Here is a 24,229-nt window from a genome sequence, read left to right on the forward strand (position 1 = left end):
AAGAGGTTGGGACTGAGGGAGCAATGCGGGGGGGGGGGGGGGGGGGGGGGGGCAATGAAAATCTCGTCGATGTCACTGAGAACGAGGAGGATTCAACATGATACCTATAACCACAGCCTGGAAGTCTTTTTGGACAGTGTTTGTTCTCTGCTTCCCTTTAAAAGCTGCAAGTTGTCTCCGCTCACAAGGGTCTGTGAGCCTTCGGGCTAGACGCCCAGCATCGTCACCATGTTCATCAGTCCCTCCCTCGATGCGCAGCTTTTTTGAAGGCCATGGGCCAGTAAAGCCAGGCGGCAGCCAGGAGGGTCTCCCGTCTGTCCGTGGAATGCCACCTCCTCACCTCCACCCCCCAAAATGACGCCTCGGGTCAGAGGAGAGATCATAAATTTAGACCCCGGTCCTCAAGAAAGAGGACTAAGGCTTCAGTTACTCCCATCTGCCTCCTCTTTGATGGCTTCCCTCTTTGCTTTAATTGCAATCGCTTTGTGCTAATTTGAGATGAGCTGAAGATCTACGATGGCAGGTGCAATAAATTACAGATGCATCAGTGCATATCACCATTCACATTCTAAGAAATACCCGAGTAATTTCAATTTGATATTTTAGAGGAGAGAAACTTTTTAAATTTGTCAATTCAATTGATCTTTCAGAGAAAAATTCCTGCATTGCTTGCTCCTCCAGCCATTCATTTTTACCACACAGGAAATGAGTGGTTAAAAAAAAAAAAATAATAAAAAAAAAATCCAACAAAAATCAAACTCACCTCTCCTTGGAGATGGTTTTGCTTTGTCGTATCCAGGAGTTCTTGAAGTCGTTGCAGAACTCGTACCAGAGCATGAAGATGTAATTCGGGGTGACTTCTTTGTCACCAGCCTTTGGCTTTATACCAAAATAATTCACCACATCCTGGAAACTGCAGGAGGAAACAAAACAGAGGTTTGATCTCTGATGTACTCTGTGGTAAGCACCCCATGATTTCCCAACAATAAACGGAACAGTGACTGGTAATGGATGACTTTACATTGGTCAAAACAAACAAAACAAAAATTGATCATTGATAATTCGCAATGACCAACACAACATTTAGATTGCGCTAAATGCAACACTCTTTGGTTTGGAGGCTGTTACCGAGAGAAAAAAAGATTTTTGCTTCAGGTGTTTCAAAAATAAAGTCAGAGAAAGCAGAAAAAGTGTTAAAAGCTTCTAAAACGGAAAGCTTTTTTTTTTTATCAAAGTTTTCTTTAGCTGTTTATTCACAACAGCAAATGAAGCTTCACCATAAAAGAGGAAAATGACTGTAAAACAGCAAATTGTTCAATTTGTTACAATGTATCCATTTGAGAAGTCAGACTGGATTTGTGGTGGAACATTCTGGACATTGGCAGATTTCGGAAATTTTACAATTAAGGTATTACTCTAACTACGGAAATCTGTAAGAAGTTAAGCATGCTAACTGCTAATAAAATACGCTAAAGACAGCTTAAAATGTCAGCTCTTTAATCATGTTGATGTTTTAAAATAACATGTTTTTGTTGCTGCAGATCTGTGTGATATTGACTCCGCTCACTCACACACATACTGTATCTCATAAAAAAAATTTATGCTTGAAATTCTTTTTTTTAGGACAAAATGCTTGATTTTTTTATACTTGAGGGAAAGTTTTTATACTTGAGGGAAAGCTTTTTTTCCCCCATTATGTTGGAATGGAGCACGGCTACATTTACATGTGTGAGCCTAAATCTGTCGTGTCATGAGTAGAGGAGGTGCTAGAGATTAGCCTGAGTCAATACAATATTGGTATAAGATCTGATACTGACGTCATTCTTGGATCAGGTCTAAGATCCAGATGCATCCTGCATTGCTGGAGGTCATATTTTGACTGATTTCGTCTAGAAGTTTTGGCAATACATCAAGAAATGTTTCAAATGTACATTTATTTTAGATTCAACAGATTATTTATAGCTCAGACGCATGGCCAGACACCCAGAGTCTGTCAAAGGGGTTAGTATGTGCTAAAACCAGATTTTCCAGATCAGAGCTTTGAAAGAGTAAATAGTATTGTAAGCACAACAAGAAGTCATGAATGTTTTTTTTTTCTTTTTTAAAGGGAGAAAACATAGGGGAAAAGAGATTGAAAGCGTATTTCTATCCTGCCAAGACCACAAACGAGTGATAGAAGAGGTAGCTCTATTACTGCATTGGCCGCCGCTGCCTTCAGGGAGTAAGTTGTTAGAGAAGAACCACAGAAGGTAAACACATAAAAGCAAAATCAATGCAATGCTTTAAAAGCATACCAACTGTCAGGCAATAATTTGAGTGAGACAGAGAAGCACACAAAGGCACAAAACCAATAGGCTCTGCTTCAGACATTAAGCCAAATGTAACTGTATCTGAGGTCCTCGCAAGGCCCTCAGCATCACATGGGGCACGGAAAGTTGTGTTCTGTATCAGATTCTCTCTACAGACCAAAACATGAAAGAGATTTTCAAGCTTCGCCTGTCCAGCGGCATGATTAAAGAGGGCAATCATTCAAAGGATGCTTTCTGTCGCTCTGACACTCAGATAGGCCTTGATCTCCAGATGCTAGGTGGCTACTTGAAAAGCTAATCTAATACGGAAATTTCTGCAGGAGCCTGCTTTACGTTTTCATTATTTTGTCAGGGCTACGCCGTACATCATCCTGCGCACAGAGATAGAAGAACGACAGCTCTGAGATATTTGGATTGACCAAACAGATGACCGTCACAGGTAGCTTCGTTGCAGCTGGCCTGCCCTGCCATGACGAACAGGAACTCTTCTCTGTCAGCTCCTCTCCTGACCCTGGGTCATCATGTCAAACCTTGCACAAATCAAGCTACGAGATTTAGCCATCTGTGCACTCATCAAAACAAACCATAAAACAGATGCAACAAAAAAACAATACAGACGTCTGTTATTTTCAAATACACAAACTAAAAACACCTAGACTTCTATAATCTATTCAATAAAGCCATTGCCGTGAGAGAGTTTACTGCAGCGTCCAATGCCAGCATTCCTCACTGACAGCTATAAAAAAAGAAAAAAAAAGAACCACATCAGAACTCAGAGCAGTTGTGAGAATCAGGGGAAAATTTAAACAGGGAAATCTTTGCATTCCTTTTGTTTCCTCTGTAAAACAGATTACTCAAGTAAACAGCATGTTTATGGCCGAGTCAGCGCGAGTGCGGATCAGAGGCCAGCTTCATCATGTAACCCCACAGCGGAGCATAACACACCAGCTTGCTCCAACCAAAACCGTAGCTGTACAGTGACTGCAGAGGTGGCACCGGGGCCAAATGAAATTGAGCGTGATGGTGGAGAAGGAAACTTAATGAGACAGAACTGAGCAGGGGGAAAAAAAACAGAAAACACCAGTGGAGGCCCAAATACAAAGCAGACAAATTAGGTCTGCATGCTGAGATAAAGGCCAACTAATGATCAAGCAGGAAATTTACTTGGTATAGATTTAATTCTCAGCAAGTGTAAAAAGCTTAGGGCAGATTAGTTTGAAGTATTTAGGTATTTTATGTTTTTCTTCAGCATTAATTCTGTAGAGTTCCTACTTGTTTGAAGAAGGTAACATAGTGAATTGCAAAAAAAAATATTCATACATCAATACATTTTGTTGTGATTCAATGTGACAAACCTGCATTGGCAACCAACTGCCTTTAAATTGAGGAGTATGAAGACCTTTGCGAGATATAGTATATAATCTAGTGTAACAATCAACATAAAGAACAAAGAAGTAAACATTTTCAAATAAAGTCTTAAATAGATGTATAATGTAGAAATTGTCTTAGACATAGACAATTAATTTCACTCCTAAGAAGATTCTTATTGTTCAATATTTTAGAAACTAACCACTTTTATAACCTTTGAACAGAAAAGAGAACAGAGACAATGTACTATTCCCTTTTTCCATTTAAAAGCAATAGTCTAAATCATTTATCATCTTATAATTTAAAAAGCTAATTATATTTTTAAGTTAGCTAAGTTATTTTCTTGTCAAATAATCTTTCTTTGAAACGTGACGCCAACATAAAAACCCAGACGGTAAAAATAATTACCAGACATAAGATTTCTTGCTGGTCTTGTGTCATATTCTACTTTTCTGAAACTGAGTTTAGCTGCAGGTCAGAGTCTTCAAACGAAATAATAAACAGTTCAAATACACTGGTCTCTATGAAAACTAAAGCAAAACCTTTAATTTTCTCCTTAACTAATTCAAATTAGTTAAAGATACATTGAAATGCATATTTAAATATATATTTGCATATATACATATATATTTAAATGCATATATAAATATATCTTTGCATATATAAAGATATATTTAATTGTAAATGTAGATTTTCTCACATAAATCTACATTTAAATATTCTTTTTTTTACAAGAAAGTTGGCAGTAATGTTAAATCGTCGTAAGACAAACTTATTCTGCAATGATTTTGAAAGTGGAATTCCTAATTGTTTTAGTTATAAAATCATTATATCTTTATTCCATTTTAAAACATTTCATAATTATAATATAAAATTTACTTTAGTGAAAGTATCACTAGAAAATACAGTATCTCTGTGGCCTAAGCAGAAAAAATAAGCACATCTAACATGTAAGTCTAGTTACAAACAATTAAGGGTACTTTATAATTGGTACTGCATTATTAAATTATTTTATGTTTTAATAAATTAATGTTCAAATTATATTAAATTATGTTTATTTATGAAGTCAATTCACATGGAGAACTCCCCCACCCCACAAAAAAAAAAAAAAAAACTAATGTTAGTAGTTGAAATAATCTCCTGCATCATGATGGGTTTACTGACATTCTCAAGTTATTAGGTTTCTAGTAAAATGAAGCTTAACACTATATAATTACAACATGTACAATTGTATACAGACTCTGTTTTACTAAGCTACAACAACAATTACTTTCTCAAACATACTACTAACTTCTCCCGCCCTCGCATCCAGCTCGGATCATCAAGTTGGGCCTGTTGCATCTGTTTGCTCTAAAAGACCTGTTCTCCATTTCATTCGGCTGTAATTTTGTCATGGCCACGGTTTGTTCGAGAATCGCTCATCCAGCGCAGATGTGAGAGCCCACCCAGGGCCCGGAGTGCCCACTGACGCTCATATTCATCAGAAAGAGTGTCACTTTTATGAGGTGGCTCTGTGGGAACCTAAGCAAGACAGACTCCTGCCTCCCTCTTGTTCTACCAAGTGAGCCAGCCCTCCCCACCCCCAGCCCTCTTTTTAGATTAAATTAAAAGGAAAACTTCATTAAAAGCAAAGGTGCTCTCAGCTGTGGGGGCCTTTTGATCAATCTTCCCTTCCAAGTTCAACACCTTCATTACAGTGGTGTCACTCATGCACACGCACGGACACGCACACCCTAGTCCAGTTCAGGACAGAAATATCACTTCAGCGTGAGGGAGGGATGAAGAGGCTGAGAGGTGCAGCCATCCCTCACTGACCATCCTGGCTCATAACACCAACAAAAAGCGGAGCAGTTCAAAGATTCCCAACGCAGTCCTTTTTTTTTTTTTCTTGGTAGGCTTCATTTTCTCATATCCAGTGTCTTTTACCCTCATCTGTATGTGTTCTCCTGATTTATTTTGAAAGCTGGAGGGTTACAATATAAAGCAAACAAACCTGCTCTCTATCCAAACAAGACCAAAATAATCTATTTGCTTTGTTTGTCTGCTCCACCATCTTTTTCCAATATGAAATCTTCCAGAGAGGATCTTGCTCAGACAGCGAGCTCGGCGGCTGCCAGCGTGACTTAAGCCCATAAATCTATATGTTTCATGGGAAGACTTTTTGGGAGTCTTCTGGGTAAGACACGGCAGATAAGAACGACAGAAACTGCGGGGGAGGAAGGTTGGGGCATCCAGGCTTTTGTGGAAGATCACTGGTGCTTTTCTCAGACATGAGGTGTGCGGTTTTATAAATTTTTTTTTATATATCTTTGCAGTACATTTTAACAAACCTCGACGTTAGCACAGGTGTATACCGAAAGAACAGTGAAACACAGCAGCCCACTGATCCAGTGCCTTTCCAGGTAATTTTATTCAGGCAGATAAATACGAAGAAGCTCTTTTAACTTTCTAGAAACGTTATCAGCTCCTGACAATATCAGTTAAACAGATTTAAACATTTGTGTTAACAGATAGCAGCTATGTTTACAACAAAGTGGTGCTATGCCCTGTTTCAAATACACTCTCTGTAGCTGGTTGTAACATGACAAAGCTATATTAAACTATATTACATCATGCCCCAAAATCAGTTCGTCTCATAAATCAGAGTTCTTTTCCACCTCACTGAGAAATCTTTGTCACAAAAACCCCATGGTTTCCATTTGACTCATTTCTTTGTTTTATGAGGATCAACTGTCCTGTTTACCAAGCTGTGAGCTTATATCAAAACATCAAGATTTTTTGTTTTTCCCTTAAAAGTTGCATTTTTGGGGATGGGTGGTTTGGATGTATGTATATAAAAAAAGCACATTTTACATCTAGTTTTCTATATAATTCTCAGGAGTTACATTTTTCTTATCATACATAATTTTACTTTAAAGATTATGAAAAGAGTCTGTGTGAATTAGTAATTAACACAGTCAAGAATTAAATATACATATTAAGCTAATGTCTATTGTCTAATAATAAAAAAAAACAACAAAAATACAAAGACAACAATTTCACTCTGTCACCGTACATAATCTGAAATAAATCTCAAAATATTTTCTCTGAACTAATCAATAGTTAGATAAAGAAAGTGTGACTTCAAAGTCTTAGAACGACTTGAGCATGTTAGCTGCTTTCAGCTCCCAACCAGTCGAGAGGCTGAAACAGTTTTTGCTTAGGAAAGGGGGCATGAGGAAACATCGAGACGTGGGTCAAAACCAAGACTCTGCCATTTTCAGTATTGTTTCTTTCTAAACAGTCGTTGGTACAGAGTTTTCCCTCTCAGCCAAGGCAAGAGATGGGAGTGTGGGAACCGGACATCTTCAGAAATCCAGTCAGTCTGATTTTGGACCACAGTGAGGCCCTCAATCTTTTCCTTAGTGAATGTTGTATTCCTGAAAGCAGATGTGCCCAAGTGATTCTCAGAGTTTGAATGCATCTTCCTCTTTTTTCCCCTCTTTGGTAAAACTCACCATGAGTACTTAAAACTGTGCCATAAAACATGGTTGGCTCCTGAGAGACAAACACTCAATAAATATTAGACTTTAACCAGTTTGAATACAAATAAAAAACTTTACTTTTGTCTTTTCTCATCATAAAACTTGTCATTAATGTACAGAGGTCGGGCAGAATCTATGTATAACCTCTGGTTTGTTGGGTTTCTTTTGTATAATTATATCAAGAGATATTTGGTAGATGTTAGTTTTAGAATTAGTACATTTATTTCTTGACTACAATGCTGACAGATCTAATTTCTTCTTGTAACCTTGAATAGTGTTTTAGGTTTGGTTGTCATTTCCTCTTTTACCTCTGATAAAGATCGACAGATGGAAAAGTGAAGATTTTTTGGGGTGTGGTTTATAACCTTGATAACATTACATTGTGCTTCTTCCCTACCTTTTCTGAGCTCCATTGAGCCGGTCCTCTTCAGCAGAATGCTCCTTTTGAGCTGCAACATATGAAAAAAACAAAAAAACAAAACATAGGACTGATCATAAAGCTGAGGATGAGACTGAGTCAATGACTCCTTTACCTGCCATCTATAGCGTTATCGTTAAGAAATGCTAAGACTTAAGGTGGCACAGGCTCAGTTAACATGCTACCCCACTGATTATTAAGCACGTTGTAAAGTTTGACATGGCTCTGCATGTTGACATTCAGATGTGTGAGTGTGTGACGCCTGGGCTTTGGAGGTGGGGAGCTGCGGTCTGTTTGTTGAGCTTTTTTGTGTGTGCATTTGTGTACATGTGTTGGCATATAACTGCATGTTGTAGCTGAAGCAGAGAAGCTTGGGAACCGAAGGCTCTTGTGGACTCCTGCCATGTAAAAGTGTCTAAATGCAAGGCAGATGTGTGCGGCGGGCCAGGCTGAGGTGCAAGAATTTATCTAGGGCCAAAGAGTGCCTGTGATCTCAGATTTATTGCATTTTTCCAGATTCATCCTTTTTACAATGATGGGGGACCTTTTCTACTTGAAGATTTAAGAGGGGGAAGTCTCCAAAAAATTGTTCAAAGGCAGGTTTGGGGGTCTTCTGGGAGTAGGTGAGCTAAAGCCTGCGATCAACAACCCCTTTTATTTTTAGTCCTTTTTTACATGTATGTTGGGTAAAACCTAATGATGGGAGGGGGGTGGTCATGTCTGGAATAAAAGGAGGAGGGGGAAGAAGAGAGGGGCCGTGACCAATGGTGTTAGTCTCAGTGGGGGTCAGGCTGGCGCCTGAGGTACCCCTCTGGTGTGACTGCAGAGGTGGCACAGGAGCCGAGAAACTGAGGAAAAGAAAGCGGCCCGGAGAGGGGATGTGTGAAGCTTCTCTTCCTCCGCTCCACGTGTTAACATGAAACCACTAGTCGCTAACTAGAAAGTTATGAGACATGCATGCTGAGAAGGACAATAAATTAGGGCTTTAAAACTCTGACACACTTTTCTTAACCGCTGCTTAAACCAGCAGCCAGATAACAAGATGAGGAGCAATCCGAAAGAAAAAGAAAACCTACAAAATCTCATTCTTTCTATCTTATTTTACGTCTGTTAGAAAAATAATGACTCTTAAAATCTAAGAAAAAAACAACGTACTGGAACATATATTGTCAGCAAATTCATAGTTACTGTGGCATGCAACATATTCATACCAAGTCATTTTTTGCTAATCTTTTTTTTTTTTTAATACACAAACTTTTTATTGGAATTTTATTGACATTCAGTAACATAAGAACAGTTCACACTTAGAAAAGAAACAGATCTTTTTTTTTTCTTTTTGCTTCTAAAACACCAGAAAAGTGAGGTGTACATTTATACTCAACTCTAATACCTCAATTAAAAAACACATGCAGTGCACATTAATTAAACAATTTCATGGAATCCCCAAGACAGGTATAATTTTGTGATAAAGTTGTAATGATATATATGCCAAGTACTGCTCGCACTAGACAGGTGCCACAAACTATGTCAGGAAAATGGCACACATGGTAATAACAAGACTTGTTGAGGCAATGTCCAGTATGAAGTTTAATATTTATTTGTTAATTTTATGCCCAGGAAAAATGTAATTCTGCACACCAAGACTTCATCGTATAAAAACATCTCCATTAGTTCAATTTCTGCTGGGGGTTTATGCAAACTTTCATGCTTGCTGTAATATGTCATATCATGTGCAGGACACATGTATGTAAGTGGGACTTTCTGAGTCTTTAGCCTGGATAAGTAACTTACTTTTAATGATGAGTCAGAGTTTAACAGCCTCAGCTGCTCTTTGATGTGAATGCTGCTGACTTGTTTTTTGCCCTCGTCATGGAATCATTGCAAACACCGATAATTTATACCTTTCCCGTCAGGGAATGAGCTCAAGGAAACTTGTTTATCAAAAAAATTTTTTTTTTTTACAAGTTTTCCATTCAAAAATCATTTTCTAGGATGTTTGGGGAAAGAAACAAACAGTTACAGCCAAGACCGATTTAAAAGCTTCCAAATATTAGGCATGTCATGTTAGGAAAAATGTTTAGCTTGTATAGAAAAGCTAAAAGTTAACCTGTATAATAGGTCATGGAGGTAACTGGTTTTTCAGTAAATGACAGAAATGAGATACGTACAAGAAATTGTGAAAATCTGCTTTCAGGAAATCCACAATTTCAATTCTACAAGGAAACACACATGGGGATTCCAGTTTAGAGTACGTCGGTATAAGTTCTATTAGTTCATTTGACAAAGCTGAGTCGTGCATTTCTGCCTCACCTCAATTTGATTAGTCAGTGTTGGAAAAATCTCCTAAGGTGCAATGTGCACTTTCGTACTGGCAGCTGGTTACACTATTTGACTATCACAGTGCAGAAGGCTGAATGAAAATCTAAACTTCTATGATTTTTTGACAGCTATGTAGTACCTTGTCTTCATATAAAACAGAAAACCCCAATGAAATACTTTAAAGTTTTTGATTGCAGCATAAGAAAATAGAAAATAATTGCAAGGGATAGGTATACTTTAGCAAAGAACTTTACATATTACTGTACATGATGAAAATAAATGACTAACACTTTTAAATGAATAAATGTAACATTTTGTTTTCACACCATACAAGAAATGATTTCATCTCGACTCACCAGTTGAAAAAAATGCCTCCATCTTCTGCTTAAAGGGCTGCAGGTGTTCATCTGATGAGTTGGTGCAGACGTTCTCCACATTCTTCTCACAAGCTGGTAGGAAGAAGAAAAAAATAGAATGAAAGAAGGTGAGAGGAGAAAGAATTGAAAGGTTCGCAAGTGTACAAATGAGTCTCGACTGTTTCTGTTAAATGACCTGGGCAAAGAATGCATGATTTGTCTCAATAAGTCTTCATGCATGCAGGAAAGTATGTTGAAGAAAGAAAAACTGTAATGTAGCCTAAAAAGGGCTAATGGCACATACCCCAAATGTCATCTGAATAAAATTACCAACCACAAAGGGGTAAACAGATCCTTAAAACTCTGGAGTAACAATGTTTCCAATTAAAAAAAAAAAAAAAAAGCCCACAAATGTGTGTTTGGTTCCGTTTGTTTTCTGCTTTGCAGGCTGTTTTAACTCTGATTTGTTTTGACCTGCAATTAAACTAACAAACATGCATAAAGAAGCAACTCAAGCCAAAAAAACATCAAACTATACTAGTATGTAGTCTTTTCAGATTTGTTGCTCGATTTGTGTTGGATAGATTTTTTTCCCAAGCGTGATTTGAAAGCTGCTTGTTGAATTTACTCAGGTAATTTCTATGACAAAAAAGCAAAACTGACCATGTCTTTAACAAACACTTTTTTCTCAGCACCGTACAAGAGTTAAGACTGAGAAAAAAAAAAAAATCTACAAACATTAAAACTTATTACATCCTATTTTTCGTATTTGTTTAATTTTGATTCATTTTCCTCCAATACATATAGAAACAGTTAATTACACATTCCTGTAATTAACTGAAATGACAAACCTGTCTATAAGCATAATAAAAAATAGGAAACCTTTATTTAAGAAATGCTTTAATGGGGTTGTTAACCTCAAGCTGAGCTTTTATTTCAACATAATTGCAGGGTTTTTTTCTTTATGCACTGATTTCAGCAGCTACTACATGGTTTGCCATTGAATAATTTATTGCTTAACATGTTAACATTTCTAATAACTTCAAAATGACTTTTACAAAAGTCTATCCAAAAACATTTAACTTGCAATGACGTAGAATTTCCCTGCTTGCATAGTTTTTCGTTCTTAGAACTCCGGGCGCATGTTAGTGCAGCAGATGTGTTTGTGGTTTGTAGATGGCTTTTGGTTAACGTGCCAAATGATCCAACTCACACCAGCTCAGAGGAAACGGCCCTGACTGAGCGCGTGCCAGCCGAACCTTTCCCCATTTCCTCTCAACTGTAAGCCTGTGTAACTATACACACAGGCGTCTGGCGAAACAACTTAGGCACAATCCTCCAACCTGTAAGTCATTAATGGCTGCAGTAAATACCTTAACTTGCTTATGACTGCATAGCTAAATACTTCTGCAACAGAAAAAGGACATTAACAGGTCTGGCCCGCTGTCTCACTTTGCTGCGTCGCTGCTTTTACATCCGAGTTCGGCTTGGCTCTGGCGTGTGTGCATGAGAAGCTCTTGCACCTGCGACACGACGCTCAGCTAAATATTTTATTCACTAAACGCCTTGCTAAATTAAGAAATGCGCCATTTAAACGTTATGAATCAGGGCTTATCAAGTACAACCACAAGGTCTGGATGAGAAGCGAGTTTACAATAAAATCAGTGACCATGCAAACACACCAATCAATATATTCTGTTTGGAGAAACCACACTTTCCGGCCAAAAGTCCCCCAACTCAAAAGCACCTATTAAAATGGCGCTCAAAACAGCAAGTCTACAATTTAGAGGCGGCTTGCTTCCAAATGTGGTCCAGACAGTGTAGGCCACAAGGAGGAAGCCCACAATAAACACAACAGCTGTAAAGAATAAAACCAAAATGTTGGAGTTTTAAACATTGTCTTAAGAGTTGTATACATGTCTGGAAAAGCCCAGTCACAAGTAGGATTCCACTGTAAGCCCAAGAGTTGGTGCCGTCAGGCAAAACGGAAGACCACAGATCTAAGAGCTCTTGCAGAAAACAGTTTTTCTCCCTAACCACAAATAAGTGGTCATCCAATTGGACTGTATGAAAAAAATATTTTTGTGTTAAACCTTTTAAAGATAACCACTTTCACTAATGTGGATTTTTTTTTTCTTTGACTTTGAGCACTCACCAGCAGTTTTTTTCCTCTGTTTATGAAAAATAAGCAGAAATAGTAAAGAAATTCATAAATTCTTTTTTATTTTAGGATTTTATGGTCTTTTTACGTTTGCGTGTGTTGACAATCTTGACAGGTAAATTTTACAACAATCTACGCAGGCATTTCTTGATACACATTAGGGATTTTTTGATTGACTGAGATGACATTTTGTCCTTTACAGCTCTTCTCCCACTGAAGAGCTGTACAAATAAAAAAAAAAAAAAGTGCAGCATGTTATTTGTATTCACCCTTTGATTTAACAGTTTGTAGAACCACCTTCAACTGCAATAAAGGATACAGGCCTTTTGACATTTTTAGCATGTAGAAACTTAATCTTTTGCCCATTTTTCTTCGTCAGATAGCTCAAAATCAGTCAAAATAGATAGAAAGAATCTACAAACATTCAAGTATTCTCGCAGATTTGAATGTTACCATGCAAAGCCATTCTGTATTTTAAGTCACTGTCTGACTGGAAGATGAACCCCCAATACAGTCTGAAGTCTTTTGCAGCCTTTAACAAGTTTTCTTTTAGGTTTGGACTATGTTTAGCTTCAATCATCTTCCCATTAACTCTGACCAGCTTCCTTGTCCCTGATGAAGAACAGCATCACTTTGTGTCACTATAAAGATGGTGTTGGAAACATATTGTGTAGCCTTAATTTTTCTCCATGAATACTTTCTTGCATGCCGGTCATGTAGGATAAAGTGTGGATAAAACTGATGATTCTGAATACTTTTGCAATACAGCGCACACAAAATACACCAAATTATGAGGTTTAGATGTGTCTTACAGAGACTAATTGATTGTGTATTTGTACCATAATTTCCTGGCATGCTGGATTTTTGTATGGGCCTGGGAACATATGGGTGGGTGTACAAATAATGGATGTCCTAGGATTTTATCCTGTCGTTTAGCTTTATTTTGAATTGGACACAAATTTCCTTTAGCTGCTTTCCAACTGCGATTCTAGACTGATGCATTTGTCAACGGGTTAAAAGAAAATCACTGGAAATATGGTTTTAATTTAATATTCATCTGCAAGTTATTAAAGAAACAACCCCAAAGGAAAATAACTTATCTAGTGGATTTATTGGTAAGGAAATGTTTTGACTGTGTTTGACATTCCAAATCTTTGATGCTCTCTAAGGAAGATGTAGACAACAAATATAGTAATCCACAAAGAGAGGGTAAACAGAGCTAATCAGAGTATAAAAATGATCTCCTGAGTCACTTAAACTCTTTTGTATTAGTGTTTCCAAGTGATTTAATGTCTTAGCGGATGAGTATTCTCATTGTATTATATTAGGTAACCTGTCAACAGCTATGGAAAAACGTAAAACTCCTCAAATACAAAGTAAAATAAATACATCTTCTTGTTGCAGCAGCATCTCAAACACATCAAATTTAGAATGTATATTAATCTGAGCACTGTTACTAATGGAAAGAAGTAAACATATAAGAAAATAATTTTTTTTAGCAAAAATTAAGGTGATATAATTATTAGTCCCCTGCTGTTAATACTACCAACCGTTCTTTCCCAGTAGGACCGCAGTAAATCTTTTCTGTAACATTTCACAAGGTTGGAGAAGAAGAGGCAGGGTTCTTTGGCCAATCCGCTCTGCCCAATCTCTCCAGATGATAAAAAAATTATTTACCAGATTTATCAGACCTAAATCTGGTGACAGGAATCATTCGTTTTGAGACAGGTGAACCAGTTCTGTGAGTATGAAGCCATATGTTTTTGATCATTGTCCTACTGAAAGACCAAATCATGGACACTTTTTTTTTTTCACTTTTCTGGCAGATGCCGTCATAATTATGTATTTAAAATCTTATGGTATTTCAGAGTTGATGATTCCACAGGTTCTTAAAGCATCAGGAAGAAAAGCAAGCCCGGAGCATCACAGATCTGCCACTGCTGTACTTAATGACTAGAAAGGTTTCTACTTATTCATTCCTTTGTTTCATGCCAAATGCTTAATAAAAAGTTCATTAATTTTAATACCTCAATTCACTAAACGAAACAGATCACACAGATTAATTTCACACAAGCAGGTGTTTTAAACTCTTTCTGTTAGTTATGATTATTTTCTGCTTGCAAATGATGAACAGATCCCATAAATATGGGCTTAATGAAAAGTATGTTTAAAACCCGTTCAAAGATTGTTTTCAAAAGGTACTTTTAATCTGACTCATCAGAATGCACATTCTAATTCATAAAATATGACTGCCATGATCACAGCACAGACTAAAATAGTACAAATCTGCTGCAAAGGAAATTGTCAACAGCAGACTGAGAGTTGGAGGAAAACTGCAAAATCTCCCCTTCGGTTGTTTGATGAATGTTTCAGAGCATGAAATGGGGCAATGACAACCTACCTGCTGCCTGAGCATCAGATGAAGATCTGGATGATGATAAAGCACAAACACAGAACAAACGCAGGACAAGGAACAACGCCGAGGGAGAGAGCAGTGAGGAAACACACTCTGCTATACATGTGGTTCTTGTTCCACATCGATACTGGAAGATTGGGCGCCAGCAGAGCAGCAGTTCAAACTAACGCAATAATTCTCCTTCGACAGTCGCGTTCATGCTTTAGAATTATGAACATTCGGAATCACGCCAATAAAACCTTATTTTTAAGAGTTTAAACCAAGTACATGGTTCCTGTTCTGGTATGTTCTTGTTATTTATACCTGAAAAGTGAATTTTCTTCCTCATCCCCAATTATCTTCAGTTCCAGGAAACAGTCAGGCCCCCCCAAAAAAAAAAAAAAAAAAAAAATACAATACTATAGCCCCTCAGCAAGCGAGCCAAAAGACGGTCTCAGCAGGGAAATGGTAAAACCTTAACTCCCCTTTTCATCTTTGATAAATCAGCCAAAATGACTCGTCTTTACCATTTTTTCAAGGGTTAAAACGGTGGCAACCTGAAAAAAAAAAAATAAGGTGAGACATGAAACTCACTTCAAATATGCATTTAGTAGACATTAAACATATTTCTCCATTAGACAAACCTGAACTAATTTAGTAAATAAAAGGTTAAACAGGAACATTTATTAGAGATTTCCTGCATTACAAATAGCAACCAATCATTTCCAAAGACCCTGGAGTTTTGCATCATGTTTTGTCTTGTTTAGTCAGAGGAGAGGTGACGGCACCTTTGCATACTGGCTTCACACGCGCAGGTCCTCAGTGGAGCCTCAGTCGTAAAACAGAGCTCAGGCTAAAGGCCCTGCCTAAACCTGACATTAAAGGCCATTTAAAATCAGGACACTGTCTGATTTGCCACAGTGATGAATGCCTAACCTGGTCCAGGCCTTCTGTGAAACACTAAACCCCCCTGAGCAGCAAATGAGCTCTGACTGTTTCTTTTTATTTGATCCTATTTCATTGGGTTGCATCCCTGCCTGCGTGTCTCGTCCAATTACACGGCAGCCAAAGGAACATTTTTGCACTGCTCTGAAAGCAGTAGTTAAAACAAGATTTTAAAAAAGGATTTTTTTTTTTCACGTGAGGAAGGCAGAGATTCCCTGATAAGGACAATTTTTGGTGCTGAAACAGCTCAGAAAAACAGCACTGCTGGCAAAAACTACATGTGAGACATAAGGCCTACAGTATGTCCTTGTGGCCTCCCGCTCATCCCTCTCCCCCGAGTGGAGCCAAGAGAGAGGTCATCACCCTCTCCCAAAAACAGGAAACCCCATCAAAAGAGGATCATGTTTCTCCACAAGCCAATGAAGAAGAGTGTAGCCAAGCGGACGGTGAGTCGCTCCTGAGCAGCGGTGGCGACTAGCGGAACGAAGAAATCATAACTCAGGTTTCTGCACTCAGGATCTGCATGAAATTTGTTTGTGATGCACATATGGATGTATCCACTTAAAGGAGAGCTAGGAGAGCTATCAGCTTAAAAAAAAAAAAAAAAAAAAGTGGCCACCTCAGGATCAGGTAAGGACCAGATTCTCTCCAAAGTTGTCCAGTTCAAGTCAAAACAGCGCAAAAAACAGGGCAATCCAGATGCTCTTTTCATATTTCAAGGGGTTCCCCATCACACATTTTGACTTTTCCTTGTAACTTTGTCCAGGTGGTGGTTAAAATATACCAATGAGATTTCAGAAACTCCCTGACAGATAAACCTCTCTGTCTTTCTGTGATGTAAACATCAATAAATAGCATTTCGAAAAGAGGCAAAGAACTGGTAATATGGCCTCATTTAACACCTGCTTTCACATGCTTTCTGTGACCCTAACATGACTTTTGGCAGACCTCAAATGGAAATTATTTAAGCTTTCTTTCAGCAGTTCCTTATTTATCCATATATTTTATATTTAGTGGAGAGCACAACTAATAATCGTCCCAAACAGAGATCCCCAGCTCAGGAAGGGGTCTGCCTTCTTTCCCAGAGTTATCACAATATTATTGGTTGCTTCTTCTGTTTGCTTTTTTTTTTTTACTGTAAAAGCCAGAAAAGGTACACAGTTAAAATGTAAAAAATAAAAAATAAAAAATCTGAATCAGTCCCGACAAGATCCAGATTGTGGTTGTTGGATTTGTAAAACAGTTTTAAATTAAAACATATTTCAAGCTGTAAAAACAATAACTAACAGTGATAGTGAATAATATTAATGACAATACACTGGAACACTCAGATTTGTCAGTGTATTAGGAAATACAGCTCCTATCTCAATCTCCTGTCTTGCTTTAGAGTTAGCCCTTTAAAATACAGCAGTTTCTAGATTGAGAGCCCAACCTTGTATTGACGTAGGGTAGAGAGCTGAGGATGATGGGGGGGAAATGGGATTCAGTCTGAGTGTCAGACAATGTTCTTGTTGTGGATGGAAGTGATCTGTGTTAGCCTTATAATTAGGACCAGTTGTGTTCTTTGGGCTGGTTTATAATAGCCAGGCATAAATATTTATTCCTGGCGGCTGGAGAGGATAAAAAATGGTGGGAGTCATAGGTGCAGCTCGCCAAACATCCAGGATCCAGCGCCCGGCCTGTGATGCTAATACCCCGAGGACTACTGTGCCAGACTGTGCTTCAGCAGAGATCAAATATGAGGGCCCTTACATTGCATTTATTGTCTTCAGGTCTTCCATTTTTCCTAATAAATGAGTGACAGCTTGAGGTGGGTCTGGGTACTTTAACAGGCTCTTTGTATTTTTCCCTCGGGTCAGAGAAGAGAGGGTTTTAACAGCAATGTGGAGCATATCTAATTGCTTTCATATGCCATATTACTGCTTGATTTAAATAACGACAGACACCGAGGGCACAGAGGGGCATCTCCTTTAACCTCCACATGGCCCTGGCCAAGACAACCTGGATGCCTGGCTGAGTTACTGAGCATCTCAGCAGCTCAGGATACAGCAAGCGCAGAACATCAAAAGTGTGTTTGTTTATCCACCAACTGTTGCTGTGAAGGTTCCTCACTGAACAGGAATGTTTTTGTTACTCATGCTTCAAAAATGTTCATAAAAGACATAAAAAATGCTGCTGCTAAACATTCTGCCATTGGTGCCAGGACAGAGGAAGCTGCAAGGTGACAATGAAACTGGGAAAAGTTGCCGTAGGGCCTCCTGCGGTTCTAAATATACACAAAGCTCTCAAAGCACGGAGCAGGAAGGGTCCATGGGAAGTACGTTTCCATCGAAACTGCGCTGATGACAGATAGTAACGTATACAATTACACTGATTGATTAACAGAGACACAAAGATGATTTCAGCGATAACGTTCAATATGGCCTCATGCGCAAATGCCGTTTGCTTGGCAATGATTTGGAGGCAGCTCTCCAAAAAACAGGTGGGACAATTTAGTTGTTACTTCTGACAAGACTTACAGGCAAAACATTTGCTGTGTGTGGAAGTCACAAATGTGCAGAATTGCCCCGGTCATTTGGGGTGTATCTACTACCTTTGGACATCTAGATACAATTTTTTTTTGCTAAATTCTTCTTTGCATTTCAATCTCAGTCTATTTTTTATTTTCAAATCTAGGCACAGACTCTCAAATGAAGTGGAGTCTGGACTTTGACTGAGCCATTTTTATCCATGAATGTGTTTTGAATCCAACCATTGATGCAAATTTCTTCACCCAAAGCATTTAAAAACATCTAAAAAGCCAAAAATTGGACTGATCTGACAAAAACAAGTTTCTTCTCCATGTTTGCCATGTTTCCTGGATAGCTCAATGAATATTACATCAATCAGAATGTTTGTAAAAAAAGAAAAAAGGAAAACGAAGCATTGTTTTTTCCTACAATACTGAGTTAATTTATATACCGTAAATTAACCAATAAAATACCGTATAAATACATTGAAGTTGGTGGTTCTAATGTGATAAATTGAAAATGTATAAAGGGTATTAAAACCCTTGCCAGGCACTGTAGCTAACTTTTGGCAGGATTTGCCAAACAGCTTCAACAGGACAAAATGTTGAAGCTGTATAGAATTAAATGCATTTTAAGGTTGTAAACCATTTAGTATGTCCTACCAGTTAGATCCCGCTTCAGTTTCCTGATGTCTTTGGTAAGGTCGTCAAACTTCACCTGTGCTGCCTGGAAAAATTCTTGAGGGTCAGGCAGAGGAAACACACTCCTTTCTGTACCGGCATGCTATAACAGGAAACAAAAAGGTATTTATTTAATGCCTTTAAACATAGGGAAACAATTTTGGTTTCAAGTGAGTTTTTAAAACTTACTTTGTCAAAGTTCCGCAAGTAGTATAAAACCACATAATCCACAAGATTGATGTGATTGTCCTGATGAAGTCAAACAACAAATAATTAGGATGTTTAAAGCCACTAAGTGACATCAACACCATTGAAGTAACCCTCAAAACGATAAGTACCCTGCTCTTGACATCTTTTAGCTTCGGGAGGATCTCGAGCCCAAAGCCATCAGCCTGACCTCTTGTCCTGTTCCCTCCATTCATATAGTTCCCAAATGCCAGAACGAGACCCATCACATCCCGCAGACTGTCACAATCAAGGAGGTCCTGATGCAGAAACATACACATGGATTTTTTGGTCTAGTTATCCTTTATGATGCTGAACGACATCTTTTGAGACAGCACTTGCTGGCGTGATGCTCTTACTTTGCAGACGTTGGAGATAATTTCCACCTTGCTACGTAAGGAGGAGATGGTATCGAGGAATACTGACTGGAAGATCATGGAGTGAGCTCTGCCTGCAAAGTCAGGAATCTGGGAGAGCTCGTAAAGAAACCTGGAAAACAAAAAAAAAAAGTGGTGGGGAGGAGGAATAGGGTTTGATGTGTTATGGCAGAATTAAACAAAATGTCTAACAGGAAGAACTATTCTGGGGCCTTGGCAGACCGGGCTTCTCCACACAGGGCGGCTGAGTCAATGTTGCTGTTCATAGGCAGGCAGGCAGCTGATAGTCATGAGTGGTGCTGCTCTGCTGGGCTTGAAAGGTCCAAGGGGGTCGGGTGGAGGGAGAGCAATGAGCGGTGCATGGAGAGTGATCAAAGGTAGCTCTGGCCTGATGCAAGACGACTTATGTAAACAGTGCCGTGTTGGAGGGGAGCAGAGAGGTAACATCCTGTGTGATTAGGGCCGGCCGATGAAGGCAGACACTGAGTAAGGATGACTCAGGCAGCCATAGTGACAGCTTCGGTCAAACATGGACAAGGGAAGGCCAGGCTAGGCGGCACCACTAAATCCAAGTCTTGTTAACGGACCGAGGCTACTTAACGCCGCAACGCCGAGGTGTGACGCTAAATCTGCCCGCGATAAAAATAATTGAGGGCTGCTTCTATTATATATCTTAAATAGAAATCGACATCGGTAGGTCAGGGCTTCATAAAAACCAGAAATTTACACCCTGACCGCAAAACTCAAATAGGAGCATTGCTTATTATAACCCATTATGCTACTCCAAGTGAACATACTAAAATACTAAGGACTCCTTTCACATATATTACACTAAAGTACATACAAGAAATGGTAGAAATACTCTTACTGTTCAGGTTTGTCCAGAAGTTTCACTTCATCTTCTTTGGAAGTCTCATAATGTTTTAGGATCCTGTCAATCTCATCACTGGTGGCCCTCTGTTAGAAGAAGGAAGGTATCATTCATTAAAGCAAAAATACTTGGAAGTAAAAGCTGTAAAACTATACTTTCTTCTCATATTGCTACGTTAATCACACAACTTCTTACATTTTCATACAGAGCTTCAATGGTCTCCAAATCCACCACAGAGTTGTCCACATTAAGAACAGCTGGTGAAGACAGAGAAGGACATTAATTTTAAGCAATCTCTCTTATAAATGGGTAAAATCTTGGCTCACATGTGCTGCCTTTTGAGCACTGACAGTGAAGAAAAAGACAAATAATCTGATGATAGGTCTGTAATACTGTTGAAAGTTAGATTAAACATCATTAAATTTGGATAAACACAATGAAAGAATCCATATATGTCTGGGTCTGGGAAAAACCAAAAAAAAAAAAAACTTGAAAGAGGATAAAAAGGGGTATTTAACTGAAACCAGAATGCTACTTGTTCTTTTTTCCCCCCTTAAATGCATAATTTACCAGACGAATTATACAACTGGAATCTTATGTGGTTTACAGAGACCACAGACGGTGGGCCAGGACTGAAGAACCGCTCTACTTTTCTTGACCATTGCTGGCAAACGAGTGGAAGAAGACCCTGGGTATGTGTCTGAAAAAAAAGAAGCTTGAAAACTGTTTGACCTTTGCACCCATAGGCATAGCCAGCACAGCTAGAAGCTAACTAATGATTATAAATGGGGGCAGAAAAAGGTCAGCTAAGAAACAAGCATCCAACTGAGTGTGTCCAACTTTGTCTGCATGCTTTTACTTTTATTCTGGTCCTAAAAGTCAAACGTGGAACAACAGAATAAGGGAAAGTTATGTTACACCGACTCTGGATGTTGTCCCCAGCTTGTGATAGAGAAGATCAACATAATATGAACAAATACTCCACTGATAGTCAATGACTGACGGTAATAGTCATTGAGGGGCTTTAATTGAAATTAATTAAAAATAATAATAATGTGGATTTTATAGTGACTTGTAATAGCATGCATTTTTCCAGTTAGTCATGTTAGCACCACAATCTGTTTTACTGGAATTTTTATGCGACAGATCAAACCAAAGTAGTGAACAATTGTTAAGTGCAGGGAAAAATTGTATAATAATCTTTATTAAAAAGAAAAAAAAAGTTTTACTAATTTGTATTCATCGCTTTCATCTCCTTTTATTGATACCTCTAAGGCAAGTAGTGAATTTAAAAACCTGTTGGAAGATGGTGGTCTAATTAGAATGAGCCAAAATTTAACATCCAAAATGCTATTTGTGGTGAAATCTCAATGGTGCACGTCATGCCATCCTTTTAATAAAAGGTCATTTGGGCTGCATCATGCTGTTGGATGCTTGTCTTTAACAACCACAGAGAAACTGGTCAGATTTGATGGCAAGATGGATGGAGTCAAACACAAGGCTATTCTGGAAATTAAACACGCTAAATACTTTATAGAATTTGAACCTGTGGCAGAAGTCCCCTCCCTACATCAGAACATACAGTCAGAGCTATAATAAAATGGTTTAGATCAAAGCATGTGCTACATTGGCCTAGTCAAAGGCCAGACCTACATCAAATTGCCTTTTGATGTTCACAGAAACTCCCGATGCAACCTCACATTTCAGTCTCTGGAAAGCCGATAGAGACAAACCCCAAATGACTTGCACCTATAATTACTGTGCAAGTGCTGACTCAGGGGATGATTACAAATGCAAGTCACACTTTTTAGATTATTTGGCAATGTGTGCTTAAAGTCATCAGCCTCCAATAAACTGAGACTTAATTACTAGCAATTAAGCTTCCACCATCCAAACAAAAATGTTCTTTTCTGAAGAACTCCAGTTTTTTTTTTGTTCACATAATATGGAAAAATTGGCAATTAGCCATTCCAGCCGCACTGTCCTCATCTCTGCAGTCACACACTAAACTTAAGCTAACAAGCTAACACTTCACACTCTGGTTTGCAGCTGGTCTGCAGCAGAGAAGCTGTCAATGTGGTCCCACACACTGGATCAGAGAAAACGCTGGAGGTCCATTTCCTACATCTTATTAGAGTGGATTATTCAGTCCCTCAGCCATGCAGCCGTCAATCACACACCAAAGGGGGGCCTGCCCCAGTGTGCACAGGAGCACTCTGATCCGAGGGGAGCCGGATATCTCTCCACAGCGACAGATCAAAGCCGGCCTGCCAACGGCCTCACACCCTCTCCTTCCACTTTTCACTCCTGCGTGCGTATGTTTTTGTGTGCGTGCGGCGAGGTGCGGTGAGGGGGAGAGCCTCCCCTTGCCCTTGAACCATGGTGGCCCTTGAGGTGCCCCCCCCACACCTCCCCAAGTCATTTCAACTAGTGCCTAAGACCCCCCTCCTTTCTCTTAACCACTGTGTTGCCTTTCCCTCTTACTCCCTTGTAGTTGTAATTGCATTATATGTAGCATGTCCTTTTAATTTGGCAACAAAGAGGAGGCAGACTGCCTTTAGAAGTGCCTTTCAAGGCACTATCCTTAATTATCAAATTCAAATTGTCCATTTCACATTCACCTCCCATTAAGGCACAAGGAAGCTGCCTCATGCTGGGTGGGAATGAACATTTTCTACCCAGCGACACTGCAGAAGGGAAAAGTGACTGAGGGGGGGGAAAGGAAACAAAAATCTAAACAAGATGGTTGCAGTAGTGTATGTGCTGTTTGCCTTGTGTCTGAGGCAGTTTTATGTGGTAGCACAGTGTCTGCAAACTGTAGAAGGTGGTTTTGTACATGCTTAGATCATTAGTGGGGTGTCAGTCCCATTAGGCTTGTGGAAACCGTCACTGGCTACAATAAACAGATCTGCTGGCCGCATGCTCAGACTAGCAGGCGGCAGGAACTCTCCGCCACAGTCCCAGGACACGACTGATTCCTGGCCCATCTACAATGTCCCCAACACACACAATATGTGTTTACACCCACACACACATATCCTACATTTTTCACAGATCAACCGAGCCTACAATCAATCTGTGCAGTTTTTTAAAATGAAGCTGAGGGCAATTTGATTTGAACCAGTGCCATCTTTCATTTAGACAAATCACAGCTTTTTTTTTTTCTTCTTCTTCTTTTCCCACTGCGGTAACTGGAAAAATCAGCCAAGCTCCACTTAAGTCACAAATTAATCTGAAAGAAGTGTCTCAAGTTACAAATTAGCTGCTGTCAAGAGAGAGGAATTTATCCTCCACTGGAGGGTTCCCAGTATCTCATCTCCAAAAATAACTCTGTCTACATTTCATCAGGAGTCATCCTCAGTTTATCGTTTAATAGGAAACTAAATTTGGCTTGTAACGGCCGAGTCTAAATCAAAGAGGTTCTTCCTTGAATGAAATCAGGGCTGTACTGGAATTGAGAAGCAAAAAATGTCGAACACATGGAGACAGTATCGCTCACCTTGCTGAATGTCCTTCATTTCCAGATGGAGGCTCGATATGAGGATGCCAACTGCTTGAGAACGCTTCCCATCCAGCAGCTTAATGATCTAGACAAACAGAATGTTGTTAACACTGTTGCGCTCTTAACTTTGGTGTGACGCATATGTTAGGAAAGCAAACTTGCAGTTCCAAACAAGTTGCTTAATTAACTTCTTCACATTCACACTGATGTTTAGCTCTGCTGCACATTCACAAAGAAGAAACTGAGACAAAAGCTAAAGTTCATCTAAA

The 24,229-nt window shown here is 38.9% G+C and overlaps 1 protein-coding gene across 7 annotated transcripts in view; it reads right to left on the reverse strand.

The window, feature by feature from the left end:
- Nucleotides 1-24,229, reverse strand: part of LOC106949432 (formin) — a 58,327-nt gene that overhangs the window by 6,223 nt on the left and 27,875 nt on the right. For 6 of the 7 annotated variants that reach the window (XM_015035664.1, XM_015035663.1, XM_015035665.1 and 3 more), the window contains 10 exons: nucleotides 23,958-24,045; nucleotides 20,654-20,715; nucleotides 20,456-20,544; nucleotides 19,570-19,699; nucleotides 19,324-19,470; nucleotides 19,175-19,234; nucleotides 18,968-19,088; nucleotides 10,295-10,387; nucleotides 7,599-7,650; nucleotides 764-913 (listed from right to left, as the gene is read on the reverse strand). In XM_015035664.1, coding sequence (XP_014891150.1) covers nucleotides 764-913; nucleotides 7,599-7,650; nucleotides 10,295-10,387; nucleotides 18,968-19,088; nucleotides 19,175-19,234; nucleotides 19,324-19,470; nucleotides 19,570-19,699; nucleotides 20,456-20,544; nucleotides 20,654-20,715; nucleotides 23,958-24,045 — 992 coding nt within the window. Of the gene's footprint in view, nucleotides 1-763; nucleotides 914-7,598; nucleotides 7,651-10,294; nucleotides 10,388-15,210; nucleotides 15,408-18,967; nucleotides 19,089-19,174; nucleotides 19,235-19,323; nucleotides 19,471-19,569; nucleotides 19,700-20,455; nucleotides 20,545-20,653; nucleotides 20,716-23,957; nucleotides 24,046-24,229 lie in introns of those variants that run through there. The other variant, XM_015035667.1, reaches the window with a different exon arrangement.

Source organism: Poecilia latipinna, unplaced genomic scaffold (assembly GCF_001443285.1).
Source record: "Poecilia latipinna isolate Pla-1442-1.1 unplaced genomic scaffold, P_latipinna-1.0 Scaffold343, whole genome shotgun sequence".
Classification (NCBI taxonomy): Eukaryota; Metazoa; Chordata; class Actinopteri; order Cyprinodontiformes; family Poeciliidae; genus Poecilia; species Poecilia latipinna.